The sequence below is a fragment of the Primulina tabacum genome, chromosome 11 (genome assembly GCF_025594145.1).
Source record: "Primulina tabacum isolate GXHZ01 chromosome 11, ASM2559414v2, whole genome shotgun sequence".
NCBI lineage: Eukaryota > Viridiplantae > Streptophyta > Magnoliopsida > Lamiales > Gesneriaceae > Primulina > Primulina tabacum.
In genome coordinates this window covers 7,879,637-7,896,274 of record NC_134560.1, presented here as the reverse complement: position 1 = coordinate 7,896,274, position 16,638 = coordinate 7,879,637, and the positions used below count along the sequence as shown (strand labels likewise).

The window sequence follows — 16,638 nt, the reverse complement described above, 5'->3', positions numbered from 1 at the left end:
TACGTAGAAAAAATATGATTTGTATTTACAAACAGGATGCTTTGAAAAGGGGATGATAGGCCAAACAGCCGTAGGTAATGAATCGATGATTAAGGATGAAAATTTCCTCCCAAGATAATGTATGTCCCCAGTAAACGGAGCATGTGCAGTGTGCTCTATCTTTCATTGTGGCCATAAATACGAAGCTTTGATCACTTATGGTGAGACTGTTTCATTTAAAACAGTTGGGTTCCAATATATGGAGTAAGAATAGATAAAACAGAGGTTGGAAGAAAAGATTTAGCAGATCAAGTCTTGACTTCTTTTGGCCCTTCTGAATGACATAATTTGATTCGCAGAGATACAATGATTACAATGAAAAAAGTATCTAAGAAATATATGCCTTCGTGTTGACATGTATATGAATACGATAACACTGTGTGATATTTAAATATGATAAGATTGATAATCATGATTTTTTTGAATTACTTTAATATAAAAGACAAATTTAGCCCATCAAATTGGATATTGAATATAGACCACAACAAAGAATTATTTGAACAATATTAAATCGAAAGCATGATTATGATGCAAGATATCTGATCCGAGGCCACAAAAGAAATAAGCTAAATTAAGCCTCTTAACTATGTGGTGTGCCAGTAATTACAATGGAAATTTCATCATATGATGCAACTGCTAGCTCACAAATGCCATAAATTCATGAAATTGAAGGCTGAAACTCACCTGTCTAGCGGAAGCTTGGGATATCCACGAAGGTAGTAAACAAGGTGTGTTATTTAAGGCATCATAAGTAGTCTCCTTCGCTTTTCCACAGTCAACGACATAAACTATGTCATTGATTGTTATACTAGCCTCGGCCATGTTTGTCGCAAGTACTATTTTGCGAACATTGGGAGGTGATTTCTCAAAGATGAGTCTCTATAAAAGAAACGGATGGTCAACAAAACAACTGAAATCGAGATACAAAATTGTAACAGCCATGAAAAACAAAACATATTCATGTTGGCCAAGTTCCATGGATAACATGCTAGCGTCTCAAAATATAAAGACGTAAATAACCAGGTGACAAACTATAGATTGGAAGAAGAAATTAAAATTTAAATAAAAAAAGTACCAAATAAGTAGTTCCAGTACACTAGAGACAGAAACTAGGCATAAAATATTGAAGGCAACAGCAAATATGAGAATGACAATTTTGAGGTGATGGTGATTTAACAAGAAGACACGAGGCAACAATTTCAATATCTTGAAATACATCATACCTGTTCAGAGGTCGCCATTGACCCATGGCATATAAGAAGCAAGACCCTGTTGGGGTCCCCCAAGAGAGGGTGAGCTTTTATTTGATCCCTCAAACAACTTATGTCTTCCCACCCAGTCATAAATACCAAAATAGCACCTGGACGCTCCTTGCGACATATATGACACAACACAGCCTCGATAAAGTTGAATCCAATACAATCAGGTGTCCAGCATGACAAAGACTCAACAACTGCAGAACTATAGTTCTCAAAGTTTGATTTATTCAGGGCTTCCTGTTCATTATATATATAAAGAACAAAAAAAAAATCTGATTAGAGGGGATTGATTTAGCAGCCAACAATCAAAATGGCTAGTTCTTTCAACATGTTAATCAATCATTTACACAAAATCAAATGGTACAGTAAGTTGTGGCAACGAAAGTCTTGTAACTCTTCCGAAGTTGAGAGCAGCTGCAAACCTCAGCCACCAAGGTCTAGGGTATGGTACAAGGATATTGTCCATACTTCAATAACAAATTTAGTAGATTCCATAATGGTTCCAGTAACTATAGCTCCTTATTACAGGATTTCAGATCGTGTCTTTAACCTACTGTTACTGCAATATAGACCTACAAACGCTGGCGATCTTCTTACCTCTATAGGCAATATAACAAGCACTATTGTACAATATATTGGCCTTAACACCCAATATTGGCTCCACTCTTTAAAATGCTACAGATATACGAATACAAATCTATCTTGGCTAGTCTCACTCTTCAAACATGCCTAGTGAAAATAAGATATACATTGCAGGGACATCAGGCACCTGCAGGGCCAAACAGTTGAAAATTCCTTGCCAGGAAATCAAGTTCAGCATTGAAGCAGCCTTCTCAACCTGGCCCTCTGAGAGGTGCCAAATCTATACCCTAGAGTAAAGGCTGAGAAAGGACTACTGCATAACCGGGGAACACAAAATCACTGTGTAAGACTTAGGGATAGATGCCCATTTTTATTTTTATTCCCAACTCGGGGAGGAGCTATGAAAACATTTTTGAGTAACTATCTGCTTGTATGGTTTTGACGATTTCAAATGTATACCAATAAATAAAGATACTAAAATGACTTGGGCCTGTGTACGATATGCCATAAACTACGCTACAATAAAAAAACATGTTACAACAAGGTGCTCCATGCCGTCTGATGGTTTAAGGAATTCCGACAAACACGTCAAACTCATACGGCATCTTATTAAATAAATAGATGAGGTGCTTCATTTGAGAGTGAGATCATCCTCCAAGAAACACCTTGAAAGGAAACATGATTAGTTACAAAGAATGATGCGAGTAAAAATAGCTACATGAAAGATTAGGCATTCATTCTTACTCACTCCCTTAACCCTTCAACCAGCTCCAAATTTTCGTCAACAATTTTAACATTCAAATAATCAAAACTCACAAGTACTGATACTTCAGTTGTACAGATTGATATTAACTGCAAAGATTACTAGTACCTCAACACGAGAAAGAAAAAATAATCGAGTCAATTGAAAAGAAAAAAATATTCTTTTACAAAACAAGATATCTACATGTTAAGTAAGGAGTGACCACACTAAAGGAACTAAAAGTAAAATTGGATAATATCTGCAATTTCAACACGGAGAACACATGAAACAAAGTTTCCTACCTCAACAAGAGTGGTGATTTGGTTTTTTCTTTTTCGTGGTGCTAGTTGTCTCTGTGTTTTCCACATTTTCTCTTGGCCATAATCATCTATTTGGTTGAATGAATTCAGCTTATATCCAGTCATCTCCAGAATGTCTTCCAGAAAGTGTGCTGTTACAGGATATGTGAAGCCCTATATTCAACTAAAACACTCAATTTCAAATGCTATAAAAAATGGGGAAAAAAGAGTAAATATAAATGGGACTTGAGTAATTATTAAAACATCAGAAAACTTTAGAAGAATGCTCAGAGAATTTCAGAAAATCAAATGGCTATTCAATAAAAATATTCACACGGAAAGACGTATTATGTACTTGATTGGGCTAATAAGTTGAGGATGTACGTCAAATTTAAATTATACAGATATTGCCCAGTCGAGTTCACTGAGATCCGACAACCGAGAATGTCAAATCCTTAACTCTTTGACACCATAAACAACTAAAGCTAAACCAACTTCAACTTACAGGAATATGAATCATTGGTGCGCCACCGAAATAATCAGAAAACAGATCAGCATTAAGAGTGGCACTCATCAGGATCAACCTTAAATCCCGACGTCTTGGAAGAAGATCCTTCAAGACAATCAACAAAAAGTCTGATAAAAGAGAATGAAATGTCAACAATCAAAAAACTGTCGAACATCTAAATATAAATTTAAAAAAAAAATTAAAAAAACCAAACAACAGACAATGTATTCGCAGATATGAGATCACCTTCATTCATGCCTCGCTCATGAATTTCATCTACAAAAACATGAGTTATGTCACCCAGATTGCGATCACTCAAGAGCCTGCGGAGCAAAATTCCACTGGTGCAAAAAAGCAAATGCGTGTTCTTGCTTTTCTTGCCTTCTAATCGTACTTTAAACCCAACCTATCAAAATAATTTTTGATTATTTAACAAAAATTTTCAAATAGGGCGTTAAGGTTCAGAGTTTACTAGTTTCATTACAATAATTGACAGCTTATGCTTGTAATAAAAACAACAGAAAGGAAAAGATAGAAAGCAGGCCCACTGTTTCACCAAGAGGCTCTCCCCTCTCTGCGGAGACTCTTTCTGCTACAGCCATGGCTGATATTCTTCGAGGCTGCGTGCAAATAATGTTACAGAATGCTCCCCGACCAGACTCTACCTCGGACTCTAATATATACTGAGGAAGTTGAGTGGTCTTACCGCATCCGGTCTCCCCAGAAATCACTATAACCTAATATTAAAAGAGAAATCAGCAGTGCATCAATGCAAACAAAAATTAATAAAGTTACACGAACTGATATAATTGATGAACTTAAAGTTTTATCCAAGAACACAAAGCCTCGTCATTTTAGATACCATATACAGAAAAAATATTCTAAGGAAGACAATTCCTTGGAAGGAAAAAAACAGAGTTGCAAAAGGCATTGGGTATATTTTTGAGCTCCTATCAACCATCGGATAAAACAGTCCCAACGAAACCATATGAACGGTAGCAGATCCTCCACCACAGCAAATTGTAAACCAAGTGCAGTAGGTCAAGGGACATGTCAGGAATGGCTGCCACTGAAAATCTGCTTTCATCCTTCCAGCTAGAAAGGTCCTCTCAAACAATTTTAGTTGAGTTCTTTTCCTTTTTATATTGAACATTGTGACATGCGCAATTATGATGATATGGATCATAGAATAAAAGACCTGCTAGAAATGTAAATTTTAGCAACAAATATTCCCACCAAGCAAGATCAAGTTAATGGCTTTCTAGTCTTTGCCACATGCAAGCTTCAGGAGTAAATGATAAACCGGAAACTGTGTGAAAGATTAAGGTAAGTTTAACTCAGTTTATGTTTCTAGAATATGCAGGGAGGTCAAGCATGCAGTGCTGGTGTATTCACTGTCAAGTACAATGAAGTTCAACTCAGTTTATGTTGCCAAAATACGTACTGATCAAACATGTAGCAGTGGTATATTCTCGCTGTCAAAAACTTTTTGAAAGGTGAGGTCATGGGGTCAATAAACCAGCTATCAACATACACCACTTTCACTATTTTTTGTTTTAAATTTGTAGATAAAATTTCTTCACATATTTCAGTAATCTACATACATATAATGCCTATTGAGATGCAATCTGACTTTAAGACACCATCACTGCATAAGCTTTTAGGAGTTGTTGGTCATTAAAAATAAAGCGCACCTGATCGTCGGAGCACACAAAATGCTTATGCGCATTTTTTGAAGATAACATGTTTTATGTTATGTAACATGGAAACATTTAATTCATGACAAATACTAAATGAAAATGATTATAGATTATTAAAGAATTGTGAGAGAAACTCATTTACACCTGCCAAGAATAGGGTGTCAATTAAAAAGGTATGTTTTCGAAGAAAGAGTATTAACGACATTGGAGAGAAGGAGGAAGATGTGATAACTATCAAGAGAGTAATGCACTGCAAGTCATAATGTTGAGGTTATAAGCCAACCAAATTTACATACTCAAAGACCCTTTTAGATAATAAATGAAATAGACGAATAAAACAATGCTCATACCATGTTGACAATACAGCTCTCTCAAAACCAGTATGATAGTTACCAAAAAATTGGATACACGAACTAATGTTTTCATTCTTTTCCTTGCACAACCTAAAGTACTTAGCCACTCTATACAAATATTTTTCCAACCATTGCACCCACACAAGAAAAGTAATTGACCAATGACAGATTTCTAAGTTTCAAGGGAATTGAAGATAGATTAAACAAATCAGTTTTTTAGCTTTCACATGCCCTTGTCAACACTTTCACCAAAATCAATAAACTAAATCTAATACTGAGAAACAAATTCGCAGCATAAAATCATTTCCCTTTGCTTTCTCATTTATAAAAGTATTTGTGGTAAGACACTTATCAATGCCATCTAACACGCTTAAAAAAGGCCATGTGACATTCTGATGACAAATATGGAAAGCAACACGAAATAATAACATCAGAAGCTAAACAACCAAAGAAAATTAAAAAAGCATGACCTAGTTTCTCAAAGGCAATGGCAACATAAATAAATTCTCCCATGTCTTTTAAGCAAATAGAAAACTGTAAGGACAAGGCAGCTGAAACACAACAATCTGGACTCAGTCTGATCTGAGGAATACATTAAACACTGACTAGTTTGAACAATGGAAATGGGACTCTCAGCCCCAGAAAAATCTCGTCCTTGGTGTGAACGCCTCCAATAAAGAGGAATTGCCATTAAATCAGTACGAAGAATCAGATCTTTTTCCCCACTTATCCCTTTCCCCACACAAGCCACAGGCAGATATTCTTGAATAGGATGTACTACCAACAAAAGTTTTTGAATCTGATCGCAAGTTTTCAGTCACACTTATGACTGAAACAACAGGGTGAGGTGCAGTTCTTTACAACTGTGATTCAGAGTTGAAACATGACAGTAAAAGCACAGAAAAGAGCATAAGCGCTGAAATTAAACCTGATTTCGAGCTATAGCTTGAAGGAGCCTTTCCTTCTCCCTGAAGGTGGGGAGAGACCTTCTAAAATCTAGCATCCTGTTGCCTTCAGGTGACTCCTGTGAATATGAGAAATACATTGGAAATGAACAATTAATCGAGTCCCAGCACATAAAAACTCACAAGCATCCATTATTAAAAAGAACACTACTAAAAGCATCTGGGTGGTAAAAAAGTTACGAGGTACCATGAGAGAGACAATTTTATCACATGCTAATGTGATGCAAAAAAATAACATTGATTAGTGTACAGTGTCCATAGCTACTGCAACAGGGTAAACTATCATCTTTTGAGCTGAAATATAAATGAAAAACCATGGCATTTAGATGTTTAAATCTAGGACTTCATTGGTTTGCCGGTATCAAAACTGGTAATCAGATCATTCATCATTTGTAGTTCCACAAATGAAATCTATTCTGAAGTAAGTTGACACAAATGCAACTATATTATACAAGTTTTAGTTTAATAATCATAATATAATTATACATTGTTTATTAAGCATTACATTAGCATTGCTGAAATTGAATAGTTGATTTTATCATCTTAGCAACACGTTAAACAATTTATTTCACAGAGTAATATTTTTAATAACATTAATCTATCTATTATATCAAGGGTAAGACCATGAGACCAACAATTGGACTCATGCTATGGCCACTTTTTCTTCTTTTTTTGCTCCTCCTGTTTTTTTTCAGCCACTTTTTCTTTCTTTCTTTTTTCAATTTTACCATTTCTTTTTCTTTTTTTTCTTTTTTTTTTTTTTGCAAATTTCTTATTTCAATTTTGCCATTTCTTTTCCATTTTCTTTTTTTTGCAAAGTTCCCAAATTGAAGTATGGCCATTAATTTTTACAATTATGATATCATCAATATTTTAATATAAAAAAAAGATTGTAACAAGCTTGCACCGGTGCCCTAGTAAAATCACGAATTCCAAGGTGTTACATGTCAGTTTCGCCATGTATTTCGGAATCGGAACTATCAAACAACAGAAAGTAGTTATTAAATCTTATTTGGTACTGATTTAATACATAGAGATAATGCCGGCTATATACCAAATTTGAGTAGAAATTTCAGAGTATTCTCCAGTGAGGTTCTCCTACGTAGAAGTTCAACTTTAATCATTAATTAGTTTTTTACAAAAAAATTTCCTCTTGACAAAAAAATTGAGATGATCAAAGGAAAAACCTATTCACTTTAGTGGGCTATGTTTGACATGCGCTTACACATAATTTTCTTCACATAAATAAAGAAAGTCAGTTCTAGAAACAAAAAGTTTATGAAGAAGTTTACCACTCTCAGAACCATTATTTAATATATCATATACACTAATTATAAAAACAGATTTTCAAATAAAATTTCATATTAGGCTCAAATCGCGAGCTTGGAAAAGGAATGAGTAGCCGACTATGAAACAAAACACAAGCAAGTAGCAACGGCAGGGAGCAGAACATTCGAAATGGGCAACAACAAAGTAAAACATTTTCAAGTTCTCCAACTGAAAAAATATTTTCCATATGATGATTCAGAAACAAAAGAAAACACAGGAAGCCAAATTGATCACCCAGACATGTACACGTAGCTCAGATGAACTACTTTGTCGACAAAACTACACAAGCAGACATTATGTGCTCCCTGTACATACATGCGTGCAGAAAAACTTGTTTTAAAAATGAAAAAACATGATACCTGCCAAGTTCTCTGCATATTACGCATGCGCAAACTCTGCCTCTGGAGAACTTTCTCCATAACAGAAGCATCGAGGAATGACTCGGCATTTTCATCAGTATTTGCATTTTCAACATGATTTTTGGTATCCAATTCACTCAAAGAAGGATCTGCTTTTTCAGAGTTCAGCAATTTCCTGTCAAGATGTTCCTGGAGCAAACCCTCCACCCTCCTTTGCAAGCTCAAAGGGATCACAACCTGAAACAGAATTAAGAGAATCCATACTGAAAACCAGGAAATCAGTACCAAAACATTTCAATGGTGTTGATCACACTAGTAGGAAACTGTAAATATTGAGCGAGAACACGCAGACAAGACACTCCATAACCTAGAAAGCTGGTAACAGAACTTGTGCTGAAACTGCAGCTCGGTTTCAAACATATATCTAAGGTATGGTATTCAAATTTCAATCAAAGAAAAATATTGTCTGAGAACATGGACAAGATACTCCAAAAACTAGAAAGCTGAAAACAGAATTTGTGATGGAACTGCAGCTCGGTCTCAAAAATAGATTTAAGGTATGGGGTGAAGTATGGAACATGGTCGTGACCATATTTCTATCAAATAATCATACTAGGGTACAACAATGATGATCAAAATATATTGGTGATATTTACAAACAGGAAACACTGTTTTCTATAAGTAATACAAATACAATAGTTATATGACAAGAATGAGGAATTATGTTAGTAGGTTGTAGTTTATTGGCTTAGTGTTTCGGTTTTGCGAAAGCTAAGTGCAACTTCAAGGACACAAACATAAATTTTTTATTGTGTTAAGTGCCACATCTAAGAGACATGGATCTTTAGGGTAATATAAGGGACAACGTAACCTGACATAAAACATCAAATAGTATTTATCAAATTTTCACTCAAATTCTTTTCTTACCTCCCTTTGAGGGCGCTTGTCATCCAAATCTGGTCTGTAGTTAGGAAGAGGAACCTTGCTTGCAACTACCACTTTACCATACAGTTCACTGAAGAGGGCAATTCACAATAGGTCAGAATGGTATCCTCACTAACACATCCGACAAATGTAACTCACCCTTGCGTACCAGTAAAGCCCCATGTGTTTAGCAAGTCTGGCTATTTGTTCAAAGTCTCTCCTGTCTCTTTTATCTCTAGACACAATTTCTTGATCCTTATCATTACGTAACAGCATGCTCAGCTTCCATTTCCACTCATCAATGTTCACCACTGATGATGACGCCTACATTCAAACACTTTCATGTTTACATTAAATCAATTTCGGATAGAGATCCTCATTTGTACAACGCAACTAATGCCAGTATTTTCAGTATATACATTTTAATGATTTCCCCTATGACAGAAAACAATGTTGTAGATGCCATAACAGACAAAAGAACAAATTTAAGCAACTTAAATTCCTTTCGTTCCTCGACAATATCAGTTTTCATGTTCGTCAATCAAGTATGTGCAGCCAGTTTTAATCTAGCAAAAGCTATAAGTTTTGTGCTTGGACATTTCTGAATTGAAGAGGGCAAATCAATTAGACCATAATCCTCTGTACTTCTTACCACCCTCTCTCCCCCAGCCCTATATTCATTGAATTAAAATTTTCCAACTCGTTAAATATAGATAAAACACTACATAACGTGACTTAAACTAATCATACTCGTTATAAACCTGTCTTTGTACCTAACTTCATCGCAGAAATCTATTCATTGCTTCTGCTGTAATTTTTTACTAACAAAAGAAACGAAAAAAAAAAACCCCAGGTTTCGCCTAGGAAAAAAAATTTAAAAGAGCATGATTCCAATAACACTCACAAAAAAATTCTTCTTTGACGCAGGAACAACCATTTCTTGACGAACAAAAGATAATCAGCACCAAAATGCAAGAATCACACACGGAAAAAAAATTTCAAACATATTCAGCACATTTATATAAAAGAAGAGTAAAAGGGAATTTACCGGGTGGTTTTCATAATCACATTCGTACTCATCATCAGAGAACTGCTCCGCGGCATAGCCACAAAACCCACTCCGAAAAATAACAGGATAGCTACTTAACTTCTGCAGCTTAAACCTACGAAAATTTTCCATAAAATTACATAAACAAGCACGATTGCCGGCATATAGGACATTTATGATATCTGGGTTCAGCGGGAATAGGAATGTTGAAGAAAGATGCGAGTGATTCGAGGATTTTCTAGCAGTACGTGCAAGAAAGCCTCCGAGCCGGGAACGCATGATTGGTCTACGGGCGAGAAGCGACGGAGCATGGCGGGTTTTTGTTGGTTTTCAACCCCTTTCGGTGGTTCTACAGTTGCACCTAAAACCTCAAATTAGACTTACAATTACAACAAAATTCAAGGGAAAATGAGGAATGATCCACTGATGACAAGCTGGATTGATCCAGTTACGAAAAACTCGACCCAGTGAGAAAAATTCAAAGTAAATATCGATCAAACGATGTAAATCCACTGATGACAAGCTGGATTGATCCAGTTACGAAAAACTCGACCCAGTGAGAAAAATTCAAAGTAAATATCGATCAAACGATATAAAATTAGACCCAAAATCAACCCAATTAAAAAAATTAGATCCGAACTTGACCACAGATGAAAACTCGACCCAAGAAGTCTTATGGGGTTTATATATTTGCATGCATAAAAAGTTAAATATTGATTAATTGTTTTGTGGTAAAAATGGATTTTCGCAAATTTTTGCTTGGTTCGAATCACTGTCGTTTCAAATAGGGGTGTTAATTCAGATGGATTAGATGGGTTGGTTCGACTGAGCAATAGTACTATTCAAAATTTGTTCAATCCGAACCGAATCTGAGCCACCCGAAAACTCTCAACTCGAACCTGAACTCGAATCAATCCGATCAACCCGCATAACCTGATTTTGAATTTTTTATAAATTTTTTTTAAATAAAATTCAAAAAAAATAATACTAATATTTTAATTTAAACACATAATAATAAAATTTCTCTCATATATATGATTTAAATTTGAAAGTGTAATTGTAGAAAAATAAAGTATATTTACTAAATAAAACAAACAATGGATTAAAAAATAAAAAAATGTTTAAAATAAATATTAAATTATGAAAACTTATGATATAAATATACAATAAATATTTTTTCAGACATATAATATATAAAAATGTAGGCAATATTTATTAATTATATATTTTTTAAAAAAATAAAATTTTCACCCAACTCAACCCGATCATTTTTTTCGGGTCAGCTATGGGGTCCAACCCGATCTGACCCCAACCCGAAAACCCCAAATTCAAACTTGATTTTTTTCGGGTTGAACCGTGTCGAGTTGATGAGTCGTATCTGATTTTGACACCCCTAATTTCAAATAAGTTTTTGTCAATTTTTTTCTTTAAAAAAAAAAAGACTAAAATACTCTCAAATTCACTCTTTTTTACTCAATTAAAAATGCCATACTCCTAAGATTATGGAGAGTCTTATATATTTTAATGACTCTTTTTTGACTCAGTTGGGTCGTGTAAATTTTCTTATATATTTTAATGACTCTTATTTGACCCAATTGGATCGTGTAAGTTTTTTATTTGATTAAATTATAAATTTTATTGTATATAAAATAAAATTTTAAATACACTAATAAAATTTTTTTTAATTTTTTTTTAAAAAATAAAAAGTAAATTACATTCACACTTTTTTTTAATAAACACTTCCAAAATCTCGTTTTCCTCATTTTTACGTTTATTAAAGTTTAAAAAATAAAAAAGTAAATTACATTCACACTTTTTTTTTAATAAACACTTCCAAAGTCCCGTTTTCCTCATTTTCCCTTTCATTAAAGTCTCTTGAGTACTGATTGATTCGATTTTGCTAGTCAGGGTTGTAGAGAAGATGATGGTTTGAATTTGGAAAGCGATGCGGATGAACAACTATTGATTTATATTCCTTTTACACAAGTTATTAAACTGCATTATGTTGTCATTAAAGGGCCGGAGAAAGAGGTGACTGATTTATCTCTTGCATTCAAACTGATTATGTGGTGCGCTTACAGTTTTTATTGTTATTTCTAGTACAATGTATATATTTTTTTGGTTGTCACCCACTCTCATTTTTTGGTTCTCTCATGCATTTTGAGAACATCAGTGTGACATGAGATTTTGCGGGAATTTTGGTTTTTGTCAAGTTTTGCATGGAAAAATATGACGTTCGTTGGAGTCGGATTGGAAATCCTAGAACAAAATAAAATCATAGAAAATAATTGGAGCTAGTATGATAACTATTGAGTAAGTATGTGGAAATGTGGAGAGAGGAGCAAATGTGTTTATTGGAGGATTGCAATTAGGAAATAAGTATGAGTTAATGAAAGAACATTAAGTGTTGGTTTGCATCATGGTCATAGCTCAAAGTTGGGTATTTGGTTAATGTTTATTAGATGGCACTGATAATAGCTTAAGAGGTTTGTACCTGTAAGAATACATATTTGAAATGATAATGGAAGAAGTTTAGTTGGCTGTTCGATGTTTGATGGAGGAGATGTGACCCAATTACATGCAATATTGTGAATCAGTTATTGTTTTTGTTTCCTTGTATGTGGTCTTAATTGTGCTATGATGTTTTTGGTGTGTAATTTGTAGCTAGTTTATTTTTTTGCTCTCTAAACTATATGCTCAAATATTGTCTTTTGTTGATGGAAAAATATGCAAAATAATAATAATAATAATAATAATAATAATAGTAATAATAATAATAATAGAAAACACGTTTCTTCTCAACAATATGCCCGATATTAATTTCTGTTAATATTGTTTAAAATGTCAGAATTTTTCTCAAAAATCATGTTTTCACGTATATATAAACATGTTATATAATATGCGGAAGCGGATCGAGAATTACCTCTGGCCATTGAAAAATTTTGATTTATCTGTTTTTTCTCCGATTGAAGCCTTCTAAGCACTGCACTCTCTATATAGATGGTGTATATTTTTCTTATCTGAGGTGTGTGCTTAGGGACCTCAATCGCTGGCATCTCATACCATCAACGAGTTTATTGTGAGAGCTTGATTGTCAAAGAAGAGGTACGTGCACGTCTCAATTTTTCAAAAATTTGAGGCCTACATGTGCTGTTCGTCAAAAAAAAATGGTAGGCTTCTTGGCCGTCGTCAATTCCTACACGTCACGCCTCTTTTAATATGTGTCATATTTCTTACATTCTCTCACTTGACACATATATCTCATTTACCATAGTAGAAAATAAAATACATGAATCATGGCGATAGGTCATCTAAAAACGATTATTATCTTCCATGTATTACAATGTATTATATCTCTTAAATAACTTAATGAATAAACTATATGTTTATTCGAGGTTCAACTTTATTGATATTTGTCAAATCAATGAATGTGTACACGACAAATATCACAACATAGTTTCATTAACTTTGTTCTTATAACAAAATTACAGAAAGTAACCAAGTCTCATTCTTTCTGTATTATCCTTAAATTTCAATGGTGGCATGCCTTTAGTCAAAGGATCCTCAATCATCAAATCAGTGCTAATGTGCTCGATAAGTAACTTCTTATCTTTAACACGTTCTCGTATGACTAAATACTTAATGTTGATGTGCTTGCTTCGACTACCACTTTTGTTATTTTTAGCCATAAAAACAGCAGCTGAATTGTCACAATATATTCTTAATGGTCTAAATATAGAATCCATAATTCTAAGCCTCGAAATGAAACTCTTCAACCATACACCATGTGAGGTTGTCTCAAAGCAAGCTACGAACTCAGCTTCCATACTGGAAGTAGCAGTCAATGTTTGCTTTGCACTTCTCCAAGATACAGCTCCACCAGCTAGCATAAAAATATATCCTGAAGTGGATTTTCGTGAATCAATGAGTCAGCGTAGTCTGAATCAGAGTAGCCAGTTACTATCAAATTTCAAAAACCTTTTTCGATTTTCAAGATTTCAACCGAGAACATTTCTTAATATAGTTTTATCTGATCTTCAATTTTAAGTTTCTTACGTAAAACTTAAAATTATTTTCCTAAAATTTCATGATACGTAATCAAATATTTTCAAGGCAGAGGTAAAAAAAAATTAATGATACGAGACCTACAAGTTGATAATTGAATCATGTGTCGGTATAAAATATAAATAAGTAAATAAATAAAATTGAAATATACCGACACATGATTCAATTATCAACTTGTGGGTCCCGCATCATTAATTTTTTTTAAGTTGATAATTGAATCATGTGTCGGTATATTTCAATTTTATTTATTTATTATTATTATAATAAATAAATAAAATTGAAATATACTGAGACATGATTCAATTATCAACTTATGGGTATCGCTTCATCATTAAATTTTTTTTATTTAAACAAACTTTAATGATTATCGAAAATGCTTTCAATTCTATTGTCTTCCTCACATGCACGCTATTATACATTCACAATTCAGTATATAAGCCAGAATCATCTTCAACATTCGGCAATTTCTCTCCGGCTATCAAATTTCAGAAACTTTCTTCGATTTTCAAGATTTTAACCGAGAACAAAATTATAAGGTAAGTTTCCTAATATTGTTTTATCTGATCTTCTATTTTAAGTTTCTTACGTAAAACTTAAAATTTTTTTCCTAAAATTTCATGATATGAAATCAAATAATTTCAAGGCAGAGGTAAAAAAAAATTAATGATACGAGACCTACAAGTTGATAATTGAATTGTGTGTCGGTATATTTCAATTTTATTTATTATTATTATTTTTTAAAAATAAAATAATAATAATAATAAATAAATAAAATTGAAATATACCAACAATTCAATTATCAACTTGTGGGTCCCACATCATTAAATTTTTTTTAAGTTGATAATTGAATCATGTGTCGGTATATTTCAATTTTATTTATTTATTTATTATTATTATTATTTAAAAAAATAATAATAATAAATAAATAAAATTGAAATATACCGACACATTATTCAATTATCAACTTGTGGGTCTCGCATCATTAATTTTTTTTAATTAAAAAAATTTAATGATTATCGACAATGCTTTCAATTCTATTGTCTCCCTCACATGCACGTTATTATACATTCACAATTCAGTATTGAAGCCAAAATCATCTTCAACATTCGGCAATTTCTCTCCGGCTATCAAATTTCAGAAATCTTCTTCGATTTTCAATATTTCAACCGAGAACAAAATTATAAGATAAGTTTCCTAATATTGTTTTATCTGATCTTCTATTTTAAGTTTCTTACGTAAAACTTAAAATTCTTTTCCTAAAATTTCATGATATGAAATCAAATATTTTGAAGGTAGAGGTATCACGGCTCTGATACCAAATGTCAGAATTTTTCTCAAAAATCATGTTTTCACGTATATATAAACATGATATATAATATGCGGAAGCGGATCGAGAATTACCTCCGGCCATTGAAAATTTTTGATTTCTCTGCTTTTTCTCCGATTGAAGCCTTCTAAGCACTGCACTCTCTCTATAGATGGTGTATATTTTTCTTTTCTGAGGTGTGTGCTTAGGGACCTCAATCGCTGGCATCTCATACCATCAACGAGTTTATTGTGGGAGCTTGTGTGAGAACCCGAATTTCCAGCATTTCCAGCTTTTCAGTAGCAATGCAAAATTTCCAGCAGAAGATAATATTTCAGAATCTGGTACTTTTCCAGCAGATTTTTCCAGCAGACAAAATCCAGCAGCAGAAGAGTTCAGTAGCGAGATTCCAGCAGATAGCTACTAATTCTGCTCAGGACTTGTAACTGAAGCATTTAACATGGAATGAAGGTTGTTAATGGCAGATTATGGTCATTAATTGGAAGGCTAACAGTCAGATTTTGGCCTATAAATAGCACCACCAATCTCTGAAATGGTTGTTACCAAAATCTTGAGTTATCACTTGAAATTAGAACTAAGAGAGTGCATTTTTCGAAGCTGTAAAATCCAGTAGAAAGAGCAACCAGATTCCAGAAGACTTCAACCGAAACTCTAGCAAATTACAGTAAGTGGGCTTACATATAAATATCTTGAAATCAGTTTGATAATTCTGTTTTAAAGCACATTTTCTGTATGTTTAATTCTGATATATATGATTTCGAAGCACTGAAACTCCCTAGTGAACTAATGGCAAGAATATAAATTCTGAACATTTCTGAATTCTGATTCTGATTCTGGCCTTACCCCTTAGAGGAGAGAACATATAGGGGACTGATATTAGTTTAGCCATGAAATTCACTAACGTGCTCAGTGCTTACTAATTTTGATTTCTGTTTTGAAACATGTGGTTTCTGAATTCTGATCTCTGTTCTGAAATAAGAGTTTTCTATATGTTATTGTGTTACTGTTTCTGTAAAAAATGGGATTTCGAAAACTGGGAGTTATTCCCGCCCCTGCTTACTGTGTGACAATCATATCACTCACCCACCAAACCCATATCAGATAAGAACGAGGAAGAAAAGTTAGAAGAAGAAGAGCAT

General features: G+C 33.6%; 1 protein-coding gene across 3 annotated transcripts in view; it reads right to left on the bottom strand.

Moving 5' to 3' along the window:
* The window catches only part of LOC142517687 (DExH-box ATP-dependent RNA helicase DExH3), a 28,711-nt gene extending 18,113 nt beyond the window's left edge, over positions 1 to 10,598 (bottom strand). For 2 of the 3 annotated variants that reach the window (XM_075620069.1, XM_075620070.1), the window contains exons 1-11: positions 10,108 to 10,598; positions 9,229 to 9,383; positions 9,063 to 9,150; positions 8,136 to 8,372; positions 6,411 to 6,506; positions 3,978 to 4,166; positions 3,676 to 3,835; positions 3,427 to 3,557; positions 2,925 to 3,095; positions 1,263 to 1,535; positions 724 to 918 (exon numbers count right to left, since the gene is read on the bottom strand). In XM_075620069.1, the coding sequence (XP_075476184.1) occupies positions 724 to 918; positions 1,263 to 1,535; positions 2,925 to 3,095; positions 3,427 to 3,557; positions 3,676 to 3,835; positions 3,978 to 4,166; positions 6,411 to 6,506; positions 8,136 to 8,372; positions 9,063 to 9,150; positions 9,229 to 9,383; positions 10,108 to 10,386 (1,974 nt within the window). In that variant the 5' untranslated portion in view covers positions 10,387 to 10,598. Of the gene's footprint in view, positions 1 to 723; positions 919 to 1,262; positions 1,536 to 2,924; positions 3,096 to 3,426; positions 3,558 to 3,675; positions 3,836 to 3,977; positions 4,167 to 6,410; positions 6,507 to 8,135; positions 8,373 to 9,062; positions 9,151 to 9,218; positions 9,384 to 10,107 lie in introns of those variants that run through there. The other variant, XM_075620071.1, reaches the window with a different exon arrangement.
* Positions 10,599 to 16,638: the final 6,040 nt, after the last annotated feature.